The sequence below is a fragment of the Ciconia boyciana genome, chromosome 16, assembly GCF_034638445.1.
Source record: "Ciconia boyciana chromosome 16, ASM3463844v1, whole genome shotgun sequence".
NCBI lineage: Eukaryota > Metazoa > Chordata > Aves > Ciconiiformes > Ciconiidae > Ciconia > Ciconia boyciana.
Window position 1 is genome coordinate 1742411 of NC_132949.1, and position 24800 is coordinate 1767210.

Here is a 24800-nt window from a genome sequence, read left to right on the forward strand (position 1 = left end):
CCCTTATTACGCCTCTCTTCTGTAATAAATTAACAAATTAATTGTGCTAGCTGAAGAGAATGAAGAGCCTCTCCTGTGGATTCATTACGCTGTGCTTCGGGAAGGTGTTTCAGGCTCCCCTGGCTCTGCCGCGGCTCCTGCAGATGAGCAGAGGAGTTGACGTCTCTCTTGGACTTTGGTGCTGTTTTGGTAATTGCGGGATGCGCAAGAAGCGGCGAGGAGGAAAAGAGCAGAAACCACGGCCTTGGGAACGAGCTGGCTGCGGGCTGGGTCCCCGGGGGGCTGCGATGCTCGGGGGGATGCAGGGAGAAGAGGCTGCGCCCCAGCAGTGCCGCTTCGCCATCCGTCTGCTGGGGACTGCTGCGCGTCTGCATTGCTAATTGCGGGTCTAAAGGAAGTTGTGTCTTAATGTAATGTAATTAGGCAGCGCTGGCATGGTGGGGCTCTTCCTTTGAGGGGTGATGGATCGCTGGCTGAGCCCTGCTGCATCCCGCCAGCCCTCCAAGGAGCCCTCGCCGTCCCTGTTCCAGGGCTCCTGACTTCCCACCCGCAGCAGCAGCCGCTCGCTTTGTTCGCCCTTTCCCATTAATTCAATCTGCAGTGATAGCAAATCATTACCGAGGAGTATATTGTGTAAAAATGAGCTGTTAATTGAAGTTTTGTTTGCTTTTTCTCTTACCCTTGCAAAAAGCCTTGCATAATAAAGGGCTGTAAAAATACATGTTGCCACGCTACAAATATACAAGGTGGGAAGGGGGCAGGGAGAGAGAAAAGAGGCAAAGCTGGTCTCCATTAGATTTTAATAAGCATGTGGAGAAAAAGGTCTTGTTAATCCCATCTGAGGCTTAAAGGTTTATTGCTAACAATTAAAATCTCATATTGTAGTGCTGACTCGATGCCACAAACCTCTCTGCTGTGTCCTGCTGAGCAAGCCACGGGTGTTGGGGTGGTGGTGATGTGCGGGGCAGTCCTTAGGAGAATATCCCTTAGGATCTGGCTGTGAGCTTGGCTGCAACAGGCAAGTTTCCTCCCAGCAAACAACTGGAAGTGTATATGCATCCTAACTGGTTTTGGTGGGCAGCACTTGTGCGCTCAAAAACTCTGCCTGGAGCAACTGGTCCTTTGAAAAATAAATTTACTGGTTGTATTTTGAGGTTTCTCCAGGCTTCCTGGTGGACAGGAGGTTGGTGACACGAAACCTGCTCTGGCTGTTGCAGAGGTGGGTTTGGTTTGTTTAACAAGTTGTTTGTTTTTTTGCAAGGTTGCATGGCAAAAGCAGCGAAAATACTCCTGTGCTTTCGATTTTGAAATGGCAAAGGTTACAAAAACGACCTCCTTTCTGCCATGTAAAACATCGCTGTTGCAAAACATCACGTTTTGTAACAAACCTCCTGGGTTTCCCGAGGAGCCTGGGAATTGCGTGTGTGTTCCCTCCTCCCGGGCAGCATTTGCCCCGGCCCCGCACCATTGGGGCCACCGCCTTCCCAGACCGGGTGCCAGCAACATTCCTGCTGTGTTTTTCCTCCCTCCTGGAAAGGCCAAAGCCCCAAACGTGCCAATGAGAAAAATCTGTACATTTGGTTTTAATATGAACGTTGCTTTGGCCAAAAAGGTGGATTTGCCTGTGCCTGGCTCCCCTTGGAGCCCCTCGCGTGGCTCTTGGGTCTGGGGCAGCCGTCGCTCTCCGGGGCTGGTGCCGCTGGCACGTGCCCGCTCCCCGGCAGCGATGCTCTCGGGGGTCCAGCCGTGCCGTGCCGGCTGGGAGCGGGAACCCCAGCATCCTCTGATCGGAAGGGCTGCGTTTGCCTGGCGTGGGCTGCGGGATGCGTTCCCCTCGTTCCTGTTGGAGGGTAGATTTGGCTTATTGGGGTGGTTTTTGATAAATTTGCCTCCCTAGGGTTGCCAGACTTAGTGTTTCTGGGTGTGCTCGGTGCTGTCAGCTCAGGAAAGCACTGCAGGTTTTGGCACTGCCGAGGGTCTCCCATCGGCTGCTGTTGGAGAAGGCAGCTCCCAGGGGAGCCCCCATGGCCAGGGCTGCTCCGGGGTCACCTCGCAGGACACCGCGGCTGTCCCCACGCTCCTGGTGACACGGAAGGGGGGTGATTTATTCCTCCTGCCCCCGCAGCTCGTCAGCAGAGGCTGGTGATTAAAGCTGCTGTTTGCAATTTTCAAGAATTATGAGTTATCAAAGTGGCTGATAATTAGCAGTGAATAAAATGTACTTGCAATAATATTACGTTAGTTACAGATAAACTGATAGCAGCCTTCCTTAATATTCACTTAAGCTTCCCTGTTTGCAGTTATTAGGGGAAGGCTCTGGTGTCGTGTTGCTGCCAGCTGCACTGTCAGGACGAGAAAGGCCTCCCAGCCTCATGTGATCCACTCGTGAGACGCTGCCGGAGCAGATCTGCCGTGAAAACGCTGAAATTTTTGTCTATGGATGAACCTTTCCTTCCCAATTCCCGCGGCAGCGCTGCCATAGCTACAAGCTGCCTGCCTGCCTGCCTGCCTGCTGCAGGCAGGGCTGCATGCTGGGCCGGGGGAGGATGCAGGGCTGGAGGAGCCAGATGGAAGATGCTTGGCGTGGGAAGCGGGGAGCCCCCGGGCCTCCCCCCGCGCCTGCTGCCGCGACTCTGGAAAAATATCGGTGGTCCCGGCACAGGCAGCGGGGCTGGCAATGGAGGGCATTCACCGCCGAGCCGCGGGGAGGGCTGCGGTGCTCGGCGTGTCGCGGGATCAGGCCCTCAGGGTCTGTTCCTCCTTGGGAAATTGGGGTTCATGAGGATGCTCTCGCGTTAAGCGATTGCCGGATTGATCGTTTGGCTCCTAGGCTGAAACCGTGCCTCTGCTCAGGGTCACCCCGCTTCTGCCTGGCACCGAGCAAGCCGGTGCCAGTGGATTTCCGCGGGGCCTCTGGCCGTCATCGAGCAGCGATTCCCTTCCGGCTGCCTTGCTGGTGGAGGAAACAATCCCAACCTGCCGCAGCACTCTGGAGCTTCTCCTGCCGCTGGCGTCGTGGTGGGACAAGGATGTATTTGGGACCTGGCTGTTGGGATGAGGGCTTGGGTTGGATTCGTAGACCCCAAGAGCTGCTGATGTCCACCAGCAGCGTGAGCCCACGTGCGATGCTTCCCACGTGCTCGCCTCTTCCCTTTGCCGACTCTGGTGTGGTTTGTCTTCTCCTGCCACTGTATTTGGCAGCACTCTGAGGCTTCGGAGGACGGTTCTGATCACAGCCTCTGGTTGCATATGCTGTGGTTTTAGGTTTTATGAAACTTCAGGCAGTTGAACTCTAGAGGGAAAATGGAAGAAATCCATTTCGCAACGTGATAGACAGTGCTGACCCAGCTCTCGTTAGCAAGCCCCAAAAGAATTGCCATTGAGGTGCCTTTCTGTCTGCCCTGCCCATTACTGCTGCTCCGTTGTTAGCAATCTCCAAATTAAAATGCAAACCAAGATGTACCTGAAACACTTGGAGACCCTTAAACTTTCATATGAAAATAAATTTGGCTTTCCATCTTCGTTACGCGGGGTTTTGTTGGCATGGGGTTGGGGTTACTCACTGTTACTCTGGCAGCTGGAGCCGTAGCGGTGATCTGGGGCACGCTGGGTGTCCCCAGGTTTATTCCCAATTTACGGGGGCACAGTCTGTCTGATCAAAGGGGTTTGGGTGCTGCTGGTGGGACCCCGAGCAGCTGGATCGGGCTGCGCTGGGGCACGGGGCTGCCAGGCACTGTGGGAATAGAAATAAGGGGGATTTGCTTGTGTCCCAGAGCTGCATATTGGGTGCTATTAATCATAAATATGACTGCACCCACTTCAGTGTTGAGAAAGGCCTTTTTTATTGCATGGAGTGTTTAGGGTTGCACTTGAGTTGTTGATTTTAGTATTTCGAGTGGGGGGTTGCCAGTGATCCTGGCTTTGAGAGGAGCTGCAATTCAAGTCCTCTTAAATACGTGCCTGCTAGCCCCTTCCCTTAACCCATCCCTTCGTGCAGGTCAATATTGACCCAAAGCATGCTTTTTTCCCCCAGAAGAGCGGGAGGACGCATTGGTTTTGGGGACGCTGTGCTGGGGGAACACGGAGCTGGCTGACCGTGTTTCAGAGGGATGTCTGGTGGCATCCAGGCTTCTGGCAGCACAACTCGCCGCAGCCTTTAAACCCCATCCCAGGCACATCCTCACCTGCCTGACTGCTTGTGCTCTTCTAACGAGCTCTGGCTTCTGGTCCCCGCAGAGCGACACGGAGCCTTTGTAAGGAGCCCCAGCCCGGCGTTTGCTCCAGCACGGTGCTGGGAACGGGAAGCGATACAGCCAGGTGGTGTTTGGCTTTTTATTATTGTTATTATTTAAAAAAATGTAGTTTGAAATGAGGAGGGCTTTGGAGAAGCGTGGGTGTGAGCAGGAGGACTTCCCTCCTGCACCGTCGGCGGCGGGGCTGGTGCAGGGTGCTGCTCCCTGTGGACTTTGGCACGGGGTGCGGTGACTTTGCACCCTCGGCACGGGGCTTTGGCACGTTGCATGGGGCGCTGGCTTCCCCGGGGATTGCTGCTGCTCCGGGGACTTTGGGAGCAGTGTGACCGGCTGAGGTCTCAAGAGATGAAGCCGAAGGGTGCCGAGGCAGGGTGGGGGGGACGCGGGAGCGCGGGGCGGCTCGCCATCGCTTGTGCCTTCGTTGGCTCTCGGTGGGTTGCAAATGAGAGCTGCTGGCCCGGGGATTCGCAACCGGCGCTGTGCTGGCGGAGGTTCACTTGGGAGCGTCGAGCCCTTGATATGTTGTTTCAAATAACAAAATACCAGCCTGTTGTTTTACATGCAAATGGGTGCTCTCGGATAACTAAGTGCTTTCTAAGGGAGCTCTTCCTATCCAGTCCTATTTCATGTTTTTAACATAAATCTGTTTGTCTGCCTCAGAAAAGCCGCGCGCTCGCTGCTTTGTCGCTGCACAGCCTTTGTCTCCATCCCCAGAGGTGTCGGGCTCTGTGCAGAAGCAGCGAAGCCGAGCGAGCGGCTGATGCACAGAGCTCGCCACGAGCTCGCCGGGAGCACGGGGGCCGCAGGAACACGCTGCGTCCCTCCCCGCGTGCAGGGCAGCCGCTGACACGGGCCGGGGACGTGCAGTGTCTCCCCTTCCTCTCCTTGCCCCCCCCCCCCCCCCTTTTCTTTCTCTTATCGCTTTCTGGTCTCTGATCTGTTATCACTGTCTTTTAATAAGTGTGAAACGGGAGCCTCTGGGCGCCATCAAAGCATGGCTTGTTATCGTCTCTTACTGTGTCTGTGTTAGCTCCTGGACAAGTTAAGAACACTTTTTTTTTTTTTTTAATAAGGTACTAAAATTGGTTCTATTTCTCTTTCCCGTTGAGGGGCTTTCTGCCGTCAGTTGAGGCCTTATGGTCTTTGTTTCCTGTGGCTTTGCGGAGCCTGTTCCGGGGCGTTTGCTGGGTTAAAGCCAGTAAGATATTGCATGGGAAAAGCAGCGTCACCGACCTTCCCAGACAAGCAACACCTCCAGATGTGGTACCAAGTGATCTACCCAAAGCCAGACCATCAGCTTTTGTCATCACTATTTCTTTATTAATTTATTCTCCTTCATTGGCCAGGTGGAGAAGAGCAGATTATTTCTTAAAGGTGTCACTCACTCTTCATTTCTTTTTAAAATGGGCTTCGGTTCAGTTAGCAACTTGTGCAAGAGGCTGGTTGGGCAGCAGGATGCAATTCGAAATCCTTGCCTCATCTAAAAGCAAGCAGCTGCCGCCTCCTCCCTGTCTCACCCCTTTGCCCCGCAACACCAGCGCGGTACCATTGATACCGGGGTGATGGCCGCGTCACCTGGATGCTTGCAGGAGAGGGACGCGTTTCCATTAATTGGGGATTGCTGCGGTTTTTGGGTAACAAGAGCAGGATCTGCCCGTTTAGGTGGGTGCTGCGTGGAGTGGCGTTCTTTGCTCTCTGCAAAGGCACCTATTTTTTTCTCGTCTGCTTTTCCACGTGGGGCCATGACAATCGAACGACCTTTCTGTTGTAGCTCCGCGAGCAGAGCCGAGTGCGGTGGGGACTCCCGCGTCCCAGAATAGTTTTCCTCCAAGCTCCACAGGTCTTCCTGTCCAAGTCTCTCATTGCATTAGGCTTTTTGAAATAATCAGCCCCCGTGGTTATTTCAGTTAACGCTAATTAGTGCCATGAACTAATTAATGTGGGTTGACTTTCCTTTTCTCTTTCTAATGCTTTTTTAACCCACTGACACATTCCAATTAAGGGACTCATGCAGGGACCGGACTGAAATGACTCAGAGCAATCACAGTTGGAATAAATCGTTTGCTTTACTGAAGGTCACTAATATTTTTTCAAATTGCCGGCATTGCATATTTTGTGCCTGCCAACAGGGAGATGACCTGACCTTACAATAAGCATCTGAAATATCTTCAAGTGTGCCTCCATTTCGATGCAAGCAGATTCGTGGGTACCACGTCAATAGGCAATTGATGTGCTGAGACCGGTGGCACAGAAAATAGCCGTGGGAGGCTTCTCATCAGGACCGCAGACCTTGAGGCAAGTGGTCTTGACCTCGCAAGGACCTTGCTTGTTTGTATCTGTAGCTGTGCGATGGTAACAGAGGGCATATGCTGAACATTACCCTCCTGCTCGTGCTTGTACGAGTGATTTCTTTTCCCCTTGGTTGAGTTATTGTAATTTGCAGAATCCTGTGGGCTCTGGCCGTGCCCTGGGCTCAATTCCCTGCCTCTGCTGACAAGACCCAGTTGAGCGACAGCTGTCTTTGGGCCGGGGGAAGCCACAAATCTGGTGGTGATAAAGCCTACAAAGCTGCTGTTGTAGTGTTTGTAGCTCGTTTAACAAAGCGCTGGTAGGAGCCATGTGGAAGGAGAGCCTTCTGCTCCGTGAAACCTGGCGTTCCCGAAGTCTGAGGTGAGAGCAACGGCGAGTGGGAGGCAGCCGGCAGCCGGAGCAGGGCTGGAGAGCCCCGTGCAACGCTCGCAAATCCTTCCTGTGCTCTTAAAGTTGAGGCTTTACTTCTCTAGCTTCAAATTCCCATCCTTGCTTTTCCTCAGGTTGGCGTTTTCCGGAAAGTGATGCTACTCGCTTTCCAGAATTGAAAACCCCTTTAGCTTCAGCAGGCCTGGACTCTCTCCTGGATATAGGGAGACCACGCTGCAGAAGTGCCAGCAGCAGGGCGAGCCCGTGAGTTTCCATTCTCGGTCTCTTCCTGCCTTATCCGAGTCGGGTCACGATGCTGAAGTCCCCTCTGTCCTCACTATGTCACGCCATCCAGGTTGTGCTGGAAAATGCTTGTATTTCTACCTGCTCTTCCAGCTGCCGCTCGTGAGACGAGGTGCAGAGCTGCTGGTGCCTCCCGCGGGCGGACGCGGTGGGGTGCTGTGGGTCTCCCTGCTCCCAGGGGGATTTAAACGTGAGCACCTCATCGCTGCAGCTTGTAATTGCTGGGTTAATGGAGGTGAAAGCACTCTGATTAAACTGCAATAGAGAGCAGACAGCAAATATGTGATTAGTATTAATAGCACTGGTCAGACTATATTATGCAAATGACGGGAGACCAGACAATTTAGTTATTCATCTTTAACCTTTATTTTTGTTTAATGTGACCTTACCCATCATGTCTCTCATTACCGTCTCTGGCCGTTCAACGTATGTTCGTTTATTCTGCTGCCAACAATCCAACCGCCACACCCCTGTTCCCAGCCGGCGACGCGGGGTGCAGCCTGGACACCCCCTCCTTGCGGGTGCTCCCGGGGGCTGGTTCCCAACCCTGCGAGGAGACGGGGACTCGGGGTCCCGCTCCCCATGTTTTGGGTAGAGCTGGTGACACCAGGTCGTACAGCTGCTGCCACGGGCCACGTTCCCTTCTCTCAGCTGTGTGGTTGTGCCTCTAACTCCGTGTTTTCTGTCGGGTTTGTGGCTGTCTCTGGGTGGGTCTGAGCAGCCTGGGGACATCCAGAGACACCAACCTTCCTGCCACGTGTCCAGCACCGTGGGGGAAAGGCACAAATGGTGTCTGCCAGGTTTTTTTTTTTTGTTTGTTTTTTTTTGGCCGATGCAGATAAAGGCTCTGGCACATCCTTGAGTCGCGTCTGGTTTTCGCGAGCCGTGCCCAGGTTGGCAGGAATCGCTCATGGGAGCAGTGCGGTCCCTCTTGCCACGGGGCGTCTGCTCTGATTCCCTGCAGACTTTGTGCATAGCTGGACGGTATTGGTTTTGGCCGTCCCTCTCTGCTTTCTGGAGGTTACAAATGGTGTAGGAATATATTCCAAGTGAGTCTGAAGTTTCATCTGGCCATCTGGCCAAGTCCCACTGAACTAACACTGGGTGGTTGTGAATGTAATGTCTCCTTTGATGCTCAAATGAGTTCAATTTTGAACAAACTATTTCCCTTGCAAACACAATCCGTCTTGAAGATATGGTACCCTACTGCAAACTAAACCCAGCAGCTTGACCCTCCGTGAGCGGCTCGACAGCGCTGACAGCAGTGAATGTCCCTCCTTGTCTGCTGGTCTCCTCCAGGTTGACTTTGGAGGGAGTTGCGCTTGTGGAATTGCATTTCTTTGCGCTTGTGGAATTGCATTTCTTTGCGCTTGTGGAATTGCATTTCTTTGCGCTTGTGGAATTGCATTTCTTGCTGTTAATGCACCCAGATTTTGGCTTTCCCTCTTTAACCCTGTGCTTCTTGGCCTGCAGCTCCTCCTAACCCTGTTCTTGATGTTTCTGCTGGAAATGCACATTTAAATCTAAACAACTGGGAAGTCTGTGGAGAGAGAGGGGAACCCAAAAGACACGTCTCCATGCGGCTGTGAGAAGCTGCTGTGACACATGCCCCGATCGACTTCCCAACCACACAGATGCCAGAGCGGTCCCTGAGGATGGGGCTGGGAGAAGGCTGAAGGGGAGATGTGGGAAAAACCTTACATTTCTCTCTTGCCTTGCAGGGTTTCAGCGGACCTCCCCACGCAGCGTTTGCCTTGAGCTGCGACCAACGAGTGGTGAAAGAAAAATATGAGCATGAACCTGCCCATCACCTGGACTACGCGAGCGAGTTGTCCATCCGGATAGGTAGAGCTGGGCTCCATCCAGGCAAGCATCCTGTCATATACCAACTGCAGAGTGTACGGGGAAAATACCCCTGTTAAACTGGCACCTAGACTGTCACGTATGTGATTGAAATTAGATTGGTTTTGACATGTGCATGCAAAGTGCACCTTCTCTTCCCTCTCTGGATCTGTCTCTCTGCTGGCTCTTATTCCAAGAATCATTACTTCTGTTTCTACTTCAGTTCTCAAAACCACTTGCACGTCTGTCTGTGCCTATGAATTATTGATAATTAGATATCTCATTCACCAGGGAAATGAAATCATCAGCTTAGCTCGAGATAAGTTTATTTTCAGCGTGGGCGCAGTGAGCGCTAACCCTGCCCTTGCCAAGTTATGCCACGTTGAAGGTGCCCCGTGACACTGACCCTCGGTGGCCCTCCCTAATTATAGACTAGGACTGGCAGTCATGCTGTCACTCCTTATTTTGAAGGTTAATAGAATTGTAGCTGCCAAACTGTGAAATAAAATGTCTTGTTGGCAGCTATTTCCTCCTTAAATAGATTGTAAAGACGGACCTTTTTAGTTAGGGTGGTGGAACCTCGTCAGGCTTCCCCAGGTCCAGGGTGTGTATATGGGACGGGTGGTGGCCGCCCTTACAGCCGGCTGCATGGGGATACGTCCTCTGAGTCAACACAATTTTCTATTCCTCTACTTAACAGCAGCTTTTCAGTAGACAGAGAACATGTAATTTAGTGAATTAATCTTATTGCTCCTCTGCTTTTTCTTGGTTGGAGAGAAACTGAAATAGTGGTTTACAGTATCTTGAGTACAACTGGGAGCAGACTGAGAGGAAGAAATGATCCTTCTTTTTGCAAAGAATAGCGCTAGTCTCTTAAATCAGGCTCCGTTATTTAACTGCATTGTTTAATTGCATGTTTCATAAAGTGTTTCAAATCTGCAGGATTTTTCAGGACTTGAAATACCAGCTTGGATTTTTCCAAAGGGAAGGAAGGAGGTTTTGTGCTAGACTCAATGGGCTTGGGGTCCTGGATGTCTTTTAGCTCCTGGGGCAAGTGCAAGCTTGAGGACTCTTCTAGTCCTGCAGGCTGTAAGGCTGTTGCAAGGTTTTCGATATTTTTATAAGGTGGAAACTTTACATCCCAGGTGCAGTTTAATTTTATTCTTCAAGAAAAAAAAGTAGGCAGCCCTGCAGTTTTCAGAAACTAAAGCTGATGGGGTTTTATGTTTTCATCTTCTCTTAGTTGCAAACAATAACAGCGCAAGTGGTTTTGAGAATAGAAAATTTCCATTAGACTTCATTGTTTTTCCTCTCTCTGGGGAAGTGGTATTAAGGATCTACAATACATTAATTCTTTTATTGTCTCTTGCTATTTTTTGTTTTTGCTTACCAAAATGAACTTGGTATTTTCACAAGATACCTCAAGCCTTCCAAGAAAGCAGCTTTCCCCAGCTCTGGGTACTGCTTGGCTGCGCTCTGGGGAACGCTCTGGGAACATAACGGGTATTTTCAAAGCCTAATGGGTACTAAGTGGAATATTTCAGACTTAATCACTATTGAATCATTGACCCTTCCTTCATATTTACATGTTTTAAAATTGCTAAAGCTGTGAAAAAAACAACAACAACAAAAAATCCCAAAGCACGCCGCTGCCTTGTTTTGCAGTTGCCTTTACTGCCTGGGGATGGTGGCGAGGAGCAGGGGAGCTGCTATGGAGATGGCTGGAGGACGTGTAAACACGCAGCTCTCCAGGGCCCTGCGTATCTGAGGTCTTTGCTGTTAGAGATGTAAACGCGTATTTAACGTGGCTGCGTGAGAGGCTGGGAGCAGAAGTGACTGTGCGGTCACGCTCGGGTGGTGGGATCCTTGTAGCCGCACTAAGCAAGCGAGAAGATTTCGTTTGGACCTGTAGAAAGGATGATAGATGAAATGCAATAGTTAGACCTGTCCCTCATCCACTCTGTTGGGAGAAAAAATTCTTATTCTGCGTTTTCCCCCAGTCAGCAGTGTGTTTGAGTGCCTCTGTTCTTCCCCATCATCCCAAATCCCTTGGTTTCCCATCACTTGTGAGTTGTTTGTAGGGAGTGAGGAAGCACGGTACCGTCCGGACGGGGCTGGGAGCCCCCTCTCTCCCTCCGCATCTCTCCTCTGCTCCCCTCGTCCTCCGGCTCCTCTCCAGCCCGCTGCTGCCGTGCGATCGCAGGCGTCGATGCTGAATCGAAATGAGATTTTTACGGGAGTTGCTAACAGCTGGCTGCCTCGCGGATGCGTGAAGTAAGGCACACGCATCCACGTGAAGTGGAGTATGGGCAGATTTGCTATGAATTGCAGTGAAAAGTCTGTGTCTAGACTCAGTGTTTGACGAGCGGGATAATCACTAGGCTTTAATTACTACAAATGAAAGACAACCCAGCCTTGTCTTTAATATACCTGGGTAGGCAAGGGATGTAATCTGTATTTCTCTGCCTCCCTTGGAACACATTGGGATAAAGCTGAGGAGGGTTTGTTCATTCCTCTGGGTGCAGGTGAAGCCCCTCCGGTGCCGTGGAGGGACCCGGCGGGCTGTGCCCTCCCTGCCGCGGGGGCTGCGGGCTGCCCCGGTCCCTAAACCTCCCCCTGCTGCCCCAGGGCTCAGCCCGCTTGAGTGTGCAGACCATAAAACCAGGGGAAGTGCTTTTGGCAGGGTCACCGCAGGCTGCGGGACCGGGAGGCCAGGTTTGACCCCTTAAATCACAGCTACGTGCGCAGTGTTCTTGGGTAGTTCTCAGAAAGGATTTACATACAGCATCGCACCTTGAAACCTGAGCTGTGACTCATGCTTCTATAAACTATAAACTGTATATTTAACAGCGAGGCATGTTGATTCTTTATCATATCCTGGTGCTGAATGATTCACGTTGCTCCAAATCAGATTACGGAGCGGAGTGGGAGGGCAACGATGTTCGCTATCAGCCGCCTCTACTCTCGCTTTAATATCCTCACTACCCTAGTGCAGGTGGGAGATCTTGTGTCCAAGGAGATGCTTTCTAGGTGTGCTGCGGCAGAGGAGTTTACCGTAACGTGGCCGTAAAGTACTCGGAGTGAAATACCAAATGTCATTTTGGTGCTGAGCTGGGAGCATCCTCAGCGGTTGGCACAGCTCTGGCCCTGGGGAGTTAAGAGGAGTAGTCTCTGAGCTGGCTGCTGACCCAAGCCACAAATAAATGTCTACTGAAGTACCTGGCTAACCAGCAGCATCTCTGCTCGCTCATCATCCATCCCAGACGCACGGATGTCTGTGCCAAGGGGATGTGGTGCGCTTCTGGCATCGCCCTGCCAACGCTGTTAAGTCGCTAATATTATTAAGGGCAATTGGGTCGTTTTAATGACTCCGATTGACTTTTGGTGGGGTGTGATTTAGGAAATGGTACTGTGGCGTTCCTGCATAGATGTTCAGTAAGTAAATCCGGATGGGCTTAGTAACTGGAAAAAGATACTGGTGTTTGAAATAGTGTACTTGAGAAATGAAATTTCATTGAACTTGTTACTTAAATGAGCCATGAGGTTTGGGGGCATGGTAGAGAAACCTCATTACATAGAATTTATATTTTTTTCCTTAAATTTGAGCTGCTGCGTCAAACCAGCTGCAATGTCGCAGAGGTTTAGGGGGTGTTTCGGCTGGGGATGCCCTGGAGCAGGGGAGGCGGGTGGGCTGGGGCACCACCAGCCCCAGACCCGGTGTGGGTCCATCCTGCTGCGCTACCCCAAGACCCGCGGTGCCCGTTTTGGCAGCATCACCCAGCCTCTCCTCTAATTTTCTACCTCCTTCCTGAGGCTGTAATTTTTTTCCATTTTTGCTTTATTTTTCCCCTTCAAAGGAAGTTATCGTGTACCAGGGCTGCTGCAGTGGACTGCACACCGGAGGAAGCAGAGCCTGCTCACATAGCGTCGCTTTCATCAGTGCCCAGGCAGTTCACGTCCTGTAATGATACAGTTCATCATTACAAGTTTGATGTAGTTCATCCAGCTTCTGATGAAAGGGAAGAAGGGAGCTGGGGAGATAAAAGAGGAGGCAAAACCCCTTAGGGACCAATACAAATAGAGGGTGTGAGCTGTGCTGTGGGACTGGTACTGGTGCTTCGGGCAGCGTATGGGTATGGTTTGCCTCTGTCTCTGGTTGTGTCCTCGCAGCCAGAAAATTCACTTTTTGCTCTGTTACTGCTGGTGTAACGGCTGGTTTCAGAAAGTCCAGCCTTGTCCCAGCTTTTCAGGCTGCCCTGATCTGCAGTTGTCGCCTGGTGCCGAGGGGAAAACTCCTCCATAGAAATGGCCAGTTCCCATCATAAGAGCACGAGTGGTTTGCTGATGCTTACCCTGTAAATTTTGTCCTTGTTCCCTCCTTCCCCGAGCAGAAGCAGAGGCCGTGAAGGAGGGATGATATATAAAGCCTTTCCAACCATGAAACCCGTTGTGATTCATTGGGGTAATATTCAGCTGGAGCCTCGCATGTGCATCCGAAAGGTTCGTTAAGTCATTGCAACTTATCACGCGAGGCTCCTTCTGCAAAATGGGATGTTCACTAGTTGTAGACGGTTCCAACTGTATTTGTAATAACGTTGACATGTTCACACTGTGCTTGGTCTGGAAAACTGCTGCTTTCAAAAGGCATCAATTCATTTTGAGTTTTAATAGCCAGCCTCGATGATGAACGCCTCTGGCAATGTCTCTATTGATTTAGAAACATCCTAATGCCCCTTTCTGGAGCGTTTCAAATTGTTATTGACCATCCTTGTCAGGCTGGGTTCCTTGGTTGGTTTTTATAGTCATGACTAAATGTGAATTTATATATGCAGAGCTTCAAAAAAATAAATAAAATCGGAGCACATAATCCCTCATAAACTGATGAAATGCCTTCTTCACACGTAGGTCTGTACCCCCGTTATTCTGGTCGCAGCCTTGCTCCTTGGATTAGGAATTTTGACTTAATGAGGCTAAATGCAACCTGGTGGTTTGTTCTCCTTTGCTCTTGGTCAGCATTGTCACCGGGTGCAAACGTCGTCTTTTGTTCTGCTTTCCAAGATGCATGTATAAACGTTTTGGATATATTTGCAGAGGACACAGTTCTGCACTCCTACACTTATCGCGGCCTGCAGTAAATAAACCACCCAGTTCAGCAGGTTGCTCTGGGTGTAAGTCGTTGGGATTTCCAACTCCAAACAGCCTGATCCCTAAGGAAATGTCAACCTGTGAGCTACCCCGAGAGAGCCCTGGCTCTGGGCGGCCCGTGCTGTGTCGGGATTGCCCTTCTCCCTCTCCGAGGGAATCTCGAGATGGGGATTGTTGTGTTGCATATCCCATCTGTTTGCTGTTGCTCATTTCCACCTTGCTGGGGGAGCAGAGCCTGTTTTCACACATCGTGGTGCTGATGTTATTACTAATAGGGAGGGGGAGGAGGAGGAGGAGAACCAGGCTGCAGCAGCACCGGCAAAATGACTTCTAAATTCCTTGGGTGGAATTCTTCCTCAAGAGACTCTTGAGTTAGTGGTAGGTCTTTAGGTTCAGCTGCCCTTTGAGGAGGAGGAGAAGTCTTGAGTTGGAGTGGGAAGGTTGTCGGACCCTTCGAAGAGGAGGAGAAGTCTTGAGTTGGAAGGCTGTCAGAGCTTGGGAGCACTTGAGGAATAGCTCCTCAGAATAAGCCTGGCATAACATTTGGTTGCTTTGTCCTTTGCTTCATTCTTGGTCGAACAGCGCTGTAATGAGCATGAGAGCTGCTGGCAAGCACAGACAGCTGCTTTATCTGCCTGTAGAGGCACGAGCTGCCTCCACACTTGCTGCTTTCATGACTGCTAGGACAGGGACAAGTGTCCCTCTCCGCAGATGTCATCTGCGCCTGTGAAATCTGCTCTTGGCATCTCGTACCGCTTCCTGCTGTTCTTTGCAAGTGTGGTCTTTCATGGCTTCTTGTTAACGTGTCCTTCTCTGGGCTTCATCCAGCGTCTTCCTAAATGAAACATGGCCAGAAGGGCTTAGCCTAGCTACAGGCTTCTCTGTTTAATTCTGTTCAATTATTAGAGTTGCAGGAGAGCTACAGCATTATTTCCATCATCTCCCTTTCAAGACGGGGACCCTTCAATGGGACCTGTGGGTGGCACTTGAGCTTTCCAAGGGAGATGGTGCAGGTGGAAGAGGACGACACAAAATTAGCTTGCTAGGGATTCGGTGTACACCAGCGCTGGTGGATTGAGTTGTGCCCTGCAGGTATCGTGGTGGAGGATGCGCTGTGCAGCAGTGCCTCATGCCGCGCGCGGGGCGGAAAGGGGACAGACGCTACCCGAGAACTGGAAGGGCTTTTGTCTTTGGAGTGGCTTTTCTTGTAAGCCTCTTATCCTGCCTGTGTCAACACAGGCACAGATTTAACAGCACGAGGACGTGGCTTTCCTGCTCTGCTGTTTGCTGTAGGGTCTAGCCGTGTCTTTTGCCTGTAAAAATGAAGTTAGCAAGCCAAGAGGGCTGGGTAGGTCTGTAAACGCAGCAGGGTTCCTCACCTGAAGTGCTTGGTGGTGGATGAGCAAGGGTCTTCACGCCTGCTGCGTGTGGTGGTGCAGGAGGGGCGGCTCCTTGGGAGACCACCTCAGCTGGCACCGTGACCCGCACGCCCAGCCCGTGGGTGCCGGGGATGCAGGTAGCATCGTGCTACGTGTGCTTGCTGCTCCGCTCTGCGCTCCTTTTATTTCAGGGTGATTTGTTAATCTATGAGGCTTATTAAAATCTGTTGAGTGACATGCTGGTTAGGACCCGTGCTCTGAAATCAGCTTTATCGGCAAGCGTGGAAGCTGCAGCGAGGCTTTCTGTGGTGCTTATGGCCATTAATCAGAGGAGTCATTTCCCAAATTGAGCCTCGTTAACTCTGTGCAATATTATCAAGGAGCTTTAATTTCCTGGCTACACCTGACAATCTGTTAAGTCTTTTTAATTCTGCAGCTGCATAAAATAGGTTACTCAGAAACTCATTTCCATCCTCAGCCTGTCGATGCAGGCAGCTCCGATGGCTTCTGCGCGGTGCTCGGGGGTGGCGAAGCTGCGGGGGTCAGACAAGCGTGTGCACGCGTGCGGGCAGGGGTGGGCGCTCGTGCTGTAATTAGTCCTCTAGTAATAACTCTCCCGACTTAGCAAGGTGATAGGGCATTAAAACACGCCCTGAGGAACATCTCCAGAGATGTGTGTTCCATCAAACCCGTGTCTTCCCGGAGCAGTTGTCCTGTGGCTCGGGAGCTGGCTGGAGGGCTGAAATCCTGTCTCAGCCCAGTTCCAGGCTGGAAGGGGATTAGCACAAGCGAAGCTTGGGAGAAACACCACTCCACTGCAGCTGCATTCAAAAATCCCTTGAATTTCAAGGTTTATTAAACTGAACTAACAGGCAGTATCATTGCCTCTGGAGTGGATGTTGTCTTGGCTTCATTCAATAAGCACAGTAATTCATTTATTTTCTAGCTATGGTTCTTTAGTTGAATGGGGATGGGAATAAATTTTAGTCACCCTAAGGATGCTTTGGAGGAGTGAAATGACAATCAGAAACTCTAGCAGTCACTCTGCGTTACGGCAGCAATATTAGCTGAGGAGTGATGCCAGGACATGTACTATGAAGTGTAGGAAGGCCATCATCATTACTTTGAAGGAAAGGGAATAAACTGCATCAAAAAAAAAGGGCTATTCCCTACATTCAAACTAAACAAACATTTTAAGGATAACGAAGTGTATAAAAAGCCATAACCCAGCTGTGTCATTGGGGATTGACCGTGGCTTCAAGAGTATAAAGGTGTGCGTAATGGGGTTTGCCACGGATGGACCAGGGGTTGGGGCAGTCCCAAAAGGGAGTTAGGGGAGGGTGCTGAAGTGGTCCCCAGCCCCAGTGCATCTGCGCAGAGCAGTGTGACCGTGCTATAGGACAGATATATACATATATGTATGTATGTGGGTGCGTGTCTATGTGTGTGTGCGTGTGTGCGTGTATATATATATATATACACACACATATATATGGTAATTTGCTGTGTGGTTCCGGTCACGCTTTGAGGTGACCTTTCTCTTCTCTGCAATGTGGCCACCAAGGGATCTATTTAGATAACAGCCTGTGCTGCTTTGGGATTTTTAATTGTCGCCCCGTGCCTGGTGCGTGGCGGTGGTTGGGACGTGCTGGGAACATCCTGGCTCTGCTTCTGCTTCGAGTCAGCTCTGAGCAAGCGCAAACCCCCTCAGCAAAACTGCAGCTGTTCTCTGGATGCAAGGAGGGGCACGGGGGAACACCGTGAACCGTATTTTTATTGCCTAAAAGCATGAAGCGCTTGTGTGCAGGGCTTTCTGTCTTTGCAAGGCCGCGCAAATGGTTCCTGAGCTGCTGAGAGGTGGCAAGAAATTGGTGGGCTGGCACCCCGTGTCCTGTCTGGGACCGGTGGGCGTTCGGGTGCTCAAATGCCTTCGTGGAGCTGAGCCTGCTCCCTGAAAAGACAGATAAATTAAGACTTTGATCTTGTTTGTGATTTGGAGCTGGTGGGTTTTGGCTGGGAGCTCTTGGCAAGGTCTCCCACACCGCTGCTGCTGGAGGAGGCTGTGCCCGGTGGGTTTTGCTCTCGCGCACCAGTTCGGCTCCAGTTTAAATCGCAGCCAGTCGCCGAGCAGCTGGGGAAGCTGCTGGGGACAGAGCTCATCCTCCTCGGGAGCAGAGGGTCGGGAACCTTTTTTTCCTTCTGAAGGCACCAGGTTTGTTTTCCCTAATCACTGGTTCTGGTGTGATTTGTGCTGGTGATTTCTTTCCCATCTGATTTCAATTTCAACGCACTTTCATTTCAGTTCACTGTGTCCTGAGACAGTTGTTCATGTCCAGGCTTCTCTTTTATCCTTTTCCATGTGGTATATGGCACAGGATGATGGAATATGCCTTTTCACTAAAAATCAATGTTTTATTCCCCCTGCCTCCCACCAGGAAGCTTTCCCAGATATGAGTATTGATTGTTCAGATAAAAGCCACGTTTACACTATAATTGCTCTTTAAATCAGTGGGGCTGGTGGTTTCATACTATAATTGCTCTTTAAACCAGCGCGGAGCTGGTGGGCACTGGGTGGGTGCCGTGGGATGGAGCTGCTCCTTGGACAAAGATGTTTAGAGACGTGCCAAGTGTTGGTCACCTGAAGTGCTTGGATAATATTTTGAAGAAGCCTCTTCTGTTGGCCAGGTTATGCACAACACGGAGCTGCTGCGGCACAGCCCTCACCTCCTGCACGCCGGGCTTCGGTGCCATCGGAGTGACTTCAGCAGTATCAATATTTTCAATGTTATTTTCAGTGCAGGCGGATCCCGACGGGCTCCTGAGCGGGCAGCTGGGCGGGAGGGGTACGCTGCTATGTGAAATGGCAAATAGCCGGCGGTGCTCTGCAGCAGCGGCGGGCACCTTCCCGGGGTCCCTGCGCCCGGAGGCGGCACCCAGCCTGCGGGGAGCCGGCGGGTGTCCTCTCTGCCCCAATCCCCGTGGGATGTGGGGCGATGACTCCTGCCCACGGCCGTGCAAGGATGGCGGTGTCGAGCCTGTCCCCAGGAAAGGCGATGCCTGCAGCTGGCAGTGGGGTGTGTGCACCCACTCGCAGCTGCGCAGGGCTCGGTGGTCTCTGCCTGAACCCACCCAGCCTGCGTTCCCCCCAGCGCACCCCGATCCCGGCTCTGTGCCACCGCCCGCGACCCAGGGGTACCGGGAACTGGTCCTTTAGCTCCTGGCACTGGGGTGACCACGGGTTCAAACTGCTCCCTGGGGAACAGTGCTGGGGGCCCCCTGGGCCAGGCTGCCTGGAGAGACGGTGCCCAAGGTTGGAGCGGGAGATGCCGCATGGTTACAGGGTGACTTTTACATATTTGAAGGAAAAAGCTCTGCAGGTAATGAGGGCTGTGCTCCCGCGGCTCCTGCCTCGCACCGAGTCCCTGCTGCCTAATAAGTCAGAGGCTGTGATTGAAGCTTTGTCAGCGCCTGGACTTTTGCAATGGCTCTATTTAATTTGAATTTTTCAGCATCTACAGAGAGCGAGCTCCTGCTGGTGCCGTTCCCGAGGAGGGAACCTGAACTGCAGAGCATCCCCCCGCTTCATCTGCTTGTTTCCTTGAAAGGGAGAATAGCTTTGAAGCAGCTGCCCTGCCTTCCCTGCCTCCAATCTGCCTGCTGCTGCCTGCTGCATCCCAACGCCATTCAGTGATGCCCAGGGGACCTGGTTGAAAATGTGCTTTGTGACTGGGACACGGGGAGGGGGATGCGGGGCTGGGCGGGAGACCCTCGCCCGGGCTGGGGCAGGTCCGTGCACCAGCGATCCCGGTCTGCGTGGCCGTCGGGAGAGGTGATGGATAAATAACCCCAATTAAAGAGTATCTTTCCACCTTTCACATAGGCACCACCAGACTGAAATGACTTTTGGTTTCAAGCTGAGCCCATGTAATGGGTTAGCTGCCGAGACATCCTGTCCATCACATAACGTCCCTCTCAGTGGGCTGTTTTCATCCCGATATTGGGGGGCAAACGGCATTCAGCCTGGCTGGGTCGGTTATTGCTGGGCTCGTGGTTGGTTTTTCCGTGGCTGCTCGGCACAGAAATAGGCTGTTGCTGGCTTGAGCAGGATCTTGGAGGAGCGGTGCTGTCCTCCCCTTCGGAGGCTGCACCGGGAGTTACTTCATCGGGGTTTGGATGCAGAATAGCTGCAGCATATGAGCAGAGATCTCAGATTGGGCTTTTTCTCTCTTATTTGTCAGTAGGCTGTGGAAGCAGGAGGGTTGGTGGGACTGGAACAGCCCCAGCACCCAGAGCAGGAGCCAAGCCTGGCAGCTGCCTGCGAGGGAGGTGTGACGAGAACGCGCTCCCCGAAACGTCCCCATCACCAGGGCCTGGGCTGGGGTGGTGGGGACCGATGGCAGCGGGGCAGGACCCGCCGCTGGCTGCGAAGGCATCGCAGCCGCTGCAGGGACGGAGGCAGCAGCAGGGTTTGTCACTCAGCTTCTTGGGAGCTCCGCAGAAAAAGGTCTTTTATTTTTTCTTTTTAAAGACTCGGTGGCTTCTCATCTGTACTTGCTGTAAGCTTAAACTAAGTCTCTCTATTTTTTAAACTGTGTTATCTGCAAGTCCTAAAGCTCAAGCATATTCACTGCCATCTGCGTGTCTCTGTGTAACAGCAGAGTACTCGCCCCGGGCCCCAGTTTTGCCCTCCCGGGTGCGAGCCGAGCGGGTGATGCCCTCCGTGGCACGTGCTGCTCAACGGTAACTCCGGCCTCAGGGCATCGGGAGAGAGGAAGCAAAGCTGAGATTGATTCTCTTTAAAGCCCTGAGATGTATCTGTGGCAGCAGATGGTGCGAACTGCCTTAAAGTCAGTATGAAATAACACTGAATTCCCAATTACGTGTAATTAAAATGGTGCTTATTTATTTATTTATTTATTTTACTGCCAACGGGCGGCTCTCCTCTTTGTACGAGGGGCTCCGGCCCTGGGCTGCGGCATGGTGCTTTCCCTGCAAGCGGGCGGCGGGAGTTTACAGCGTCCGCAAGCGATGCTCAGATTTAAAAATAATCAGTAAAATATTTGTTAGGTTCTTTCTGCCCAGGAGTCTCTTTCCAGTGTGCAAATGGGGACTGTCCCCCGATATCCCATCCCAGGAAGATGCATTTTTTTTGTTTTGAAGTTGCACATGCTTTTCCAGGTGGACCTCGGCAGCTTTCCCAGAGCGTGGCGAGGCGGCCGACACACTTCACTCTTAGCATTTCATTAGCTTCGGAGGAGACCTCAGCCTGCTCAGAGTCGCAGCCGTGCCGGGTTCGGGGGTGTTGGCCGTGCCTGGGAAGGAGCCTCGCTGCCGGGTGCGAGAGCCCTGCGAAACATCCGTCGCTTTATGCGCTGTGTCAGTTTTTTGCTGGTTTGGTTCTGGGGTTGGTCTCGGAGAAAGCAGGACCAGCCCCAGCACCGCGTCTCCGCGTGTCGTGGGCATTGGGAGCCCGCTGTGTAGGGCTCAGGAATACCTTCAGCTGGAAACAGGAGTTGTCTGGGAGGCTTCGTGCTGAGGGCTTTTCCATGAAAAGGCAGATAAAGCCTGTTTAAAATAATCCTTTATTGAAATACTAGAGGATACATCTAACAAATGGATTTTTTTTTCCCATGTATGTGTGTGTGCTTCCCAGCTGAACTCCCGTGCCGCGGTGGAGGAAGGAGAGCTTAGTGCCATTCTGCCGGCTGAGTCATCCCCGCCTTCCCACCCCGGGCTGAGAGAGATCGATTTGCTTTGGATTCAAAGGAGAAAAAAAGAACCCAGCTCCTTCCCATCACAAACACCGGTGGTGGTTCAGATCCCTTTTTTGAAATTGATTTTTGAGAGGTATTTGCTGCCTTCTCCCTGCTCCAGGTCTCTGCTGAGCCAGGAGCCGCCCCTGGGAGACGGGGTCCTGTGGATCTCTAAATGTTGAGGACCGGAGACCTCCGGAGCATCCCCTCTGCCCCGTCCCCACCGACTGCAGCGAGCTCAAGCCTGGTCCGTGGTGAGGATGACGATGGGCACGGCTTTGTGCTCTGCATGGCCAGGGCTGTGTGATAACCCTCCGCGGGGGCAGATGTGGTCAAAGCCCTGGAACATTGGCATGTCCTTGCTGCAGGGCTTGGGGCGAGCGCAGGGGAATCCGGGAGCGAGTTGGGCCGTCCTGACCCCCCGAGCCATCCTGGATGGCTGGGCTGGAGTGGAAGGCTGTAGCCACGCAGCCTTTTTCTGCTTAAACTCTGCTAGAGACAGGAGTTTTCATTTCTGAGGTGTTCATCCCAGATCCATAAATCAGAATTTATTAAAGGAAAAAAGCCCAGACCCTAAGCGAAGAGTCTCGTCTTGCAGCTGAGGCTGTTGCTGAATCCTCCATTTCACAACATAATGCTGCGGGTTGAGCCCTGGTTTTGCGTTTCTGGTTTTACTCTAAGGACTACCTAAAATAGGAAAATTAAAAATTTAATAGTAGGCTAGATAGTGCTGTCACACAGAAGACTGGGAATCTTTCATTAATGTGGGAAGGCATCTCCTGGTCCTCTGGCAGGGCTCAGCTTAAATCTTTCTTCCCCTTGGGCATTGCCCTGCTGCAACCGTCAGGTTCCTCTGAAGTGGGAGAAGTGAAATCTCCTGCTCTCCTTCCCGGATGCTCGTTAGGCACCGGCTAATGAGCATCCCTCCGTCGTGGGCCAGCCGTTGGGGCGGGAGCGTGCCCGTGGGTTCCATCGGGATCCAACCCCTCTTGTGCCAGCATCACGGCGGGGTTTGGGGAGGGGACACGACTGCAGCGAGGTCCCGTGGGAGGGACGGCGTGTGGGGTCCCACCGCCCCAGCCCCACGCCGGCCGCGGCAGCGCTGCTCCTCTCCAGGCTGCCGGCCAGCTCTCTTTCCATCCCACAATCCATTTGAAATCTGCTTTGTTTGCAAAAATACTGTTGTTCTGCTGGAATTTCTTTCTGTGGATCAAGGGGGTAGCTTGTGTGTGTGCGATACCATCAGGACGTCACACTCGGACACTCACCCGTCTCCGCGGTGCGGGCGAGCGGGGGGTGATGGATTGTGCTCCTGAAAGCAGCCCAGCAGTTTGGTTTTGCCGGGAGAGCGGGCAAAAATCCAATCCGCTTGTCCCTTTGGGGGCAGCCGGGATTGATTTTGTTAAGTCTGAGGGCTGAGCTGCTGAGAACAAAGGAGCGCTTTATTTATTTTCCTCAGAAATCGATTATTTATTCATTTGATTTTTCAGATTATGAGAATAGCCCCTTTTCCCCAGGGTGTGTTCGGTCTGCCCGGCCCTGACAGCGACAGATCTGGAGGGGTCAGAGCCTTTCCCTCACGCCGGGCTGTGGCTGGTGGGGGACGAGGATGGGAGCCCCAGATGTGTCCCTCCAGATGTGGTTTTATTCCAGAGCACACGTGAAGCTGCTGAACAGCAAATGCAACCTGCAGCTTGGGAAACTCTCTCTAGGAACTGGCTTGCAAGGAGCTGGCTTGCACTGGGGAAGCAGTGCACTGTTTTCTAGACTTCAGTAAAGCCTTTGACACCATTTCCCACAGCATTCTCCTGGAGAAACTGGCTGCTCGTGGCTTGGACGGGTGTCCTCTTCGCTGGGTAAAGAACTGGCTGGATGGCCGGGCCCAAAGAGTGGTGGGGAATGGAGTTTACTCCAGTTGGCGGCCGGTCACCGGCGGTGTCCCCAGGGCTCTGTGCTGGGGCCAGTCCTGTTTAATATCTTCATCAATGATCTGGATGAAGGGATCGAGTGCACCCTCAGTCAGTTTGCAGATGACACCAAGTTGTGCGGGAGTGTTGATCTCTTGAGGGGAGGAAGGCTCTGCAGAGGGACCTGGACAGGCTGGGTCGATGGGCCGGGGCCAACTGTGTGGGGTTCAACAAGGCCAAGTGCTGGGTCCTGCACTTGGGCCACAGCAACCCCATGCAACGCTGCAGGCTGGGGGAAGAGCGGCTGGAAAGTGCCCGGCGGAAAAGGACCTGGGGGTGTTGGTCGACAGACGGCTGAATATGAGCCAGCAGTGTGCCCAGGTGGCCAAGGAGGCCAATGGCATCCTGGCTTGTGTCAGCAATAGCGTGGCCAGCAGGACTAGGGCAGTGATCGTCCCCTGTGCTCGGCCCCGGTGAGGCCGCACCTCGAATGCTGTGTTCAGTGTTGGGCCCCTCACTCCACGAGAGACATGGAGGGGCTGGAGCGTGTCCAGAGAAGGGCAACGGAGCTGGGGAAGGGTCTGGAGCACAAGGCTGATGGGGAGCGGCTGAGGAACTGGGGTTGTTCAGCCTGGAGAAAAGGAGGCTGAGGGGAGACCTCATCGCTCCCTACAACTGCCTGACAGGAGGCTGGAGAGAGGTGGGGTCGGTCTCTTCTCCCAGGTCACAAGGATAGGACGAGAGGAAATGGCCTCCAGTTGCGCCAGGGGAGGTTTAGACTGGATATGAGGAAATTTTACTTCACCAAAAGCGTTATCAAGCACTGGACCAGGCTGCCCAGGGAAGGGGTGGAGTCGCCATCCCTGGAGGTATTTAAAAGCTGTGTAGATGTGGTGCTGAGGGCCATGGTGTAGTGGTGGACCTGGCAGTGCTGGGTTTACAGTTGGACTCGATGATCTTAAAGGTCTTTTCCAACCCAAACTATTCTGCGATTCTGTGAAATGTCACCGTCTGCGGCTCGCCGGTGTAAAGGGCAATATCTGCTGTCACCTGTTAAGCTTGTGCAGTTGGTACGTGGCTCTGTGGCTCGAGGGGATGGGGCTGAGAGGAGGCCGGATCCTGCCTGCCTTTCCTGATGCGTAAATGCCCCTGCAGAGTGGCCGGCGGAGGCGCAGAGGACGGTGCCCACGGCACCAGAGCCCACCAAAGCTGCTTGGCAGGGGCTGGCAGTGGAGTCCCCCGGGATGCGTGCACGGCTGAGGAGGGGTCCGTGGGTACCGGACCCCACAGCATGGAGCGGGTGAGGGAGGGCGAGGGGAAGGGTGAAGTCCCCTCTGGAGCCCTCTGCCCTTTGGGGGACCTCGCTCAGACCATTACAGAGGCTGCAACTGGCCTCTGCACCCCTGGATTTGATAAGTTGTTGCTTTATAATTTCTCCTAAATATCCCCTGCCCCTCATCTGCAAAAGAAAGGCGATAATTTGGGAAAGATCCTGCTTGGAGAAGGGTTGGGTTTGGCGTCGGGTGGGTCCTGCCTCTG

At 52.6% G+C, this 24800-nt stretch overlaps 1 protein-coding gene across 1 annotated transcript in view; it reads left to right on the top strand.

Annotated features, from left to right (window-relative positions):
* Nucleotides 1-24800, top strand: part of SLC39A11 (solute carrier family 39 member 11) — a 98517-nt gene that overhangs the window by 19638 nt on the left and 54079 nt on the right. Inside the window, exon 5 of the mRNA XM_072881405.1 lies at nt 8957-9101. Within this exon, the coding sequence (XP_072737506.1) occupies nt 8957-9101 (145 nt within the window). The remainder of the gene's footprint in view (nt 1-8956; nt 9102-24800) is intronic.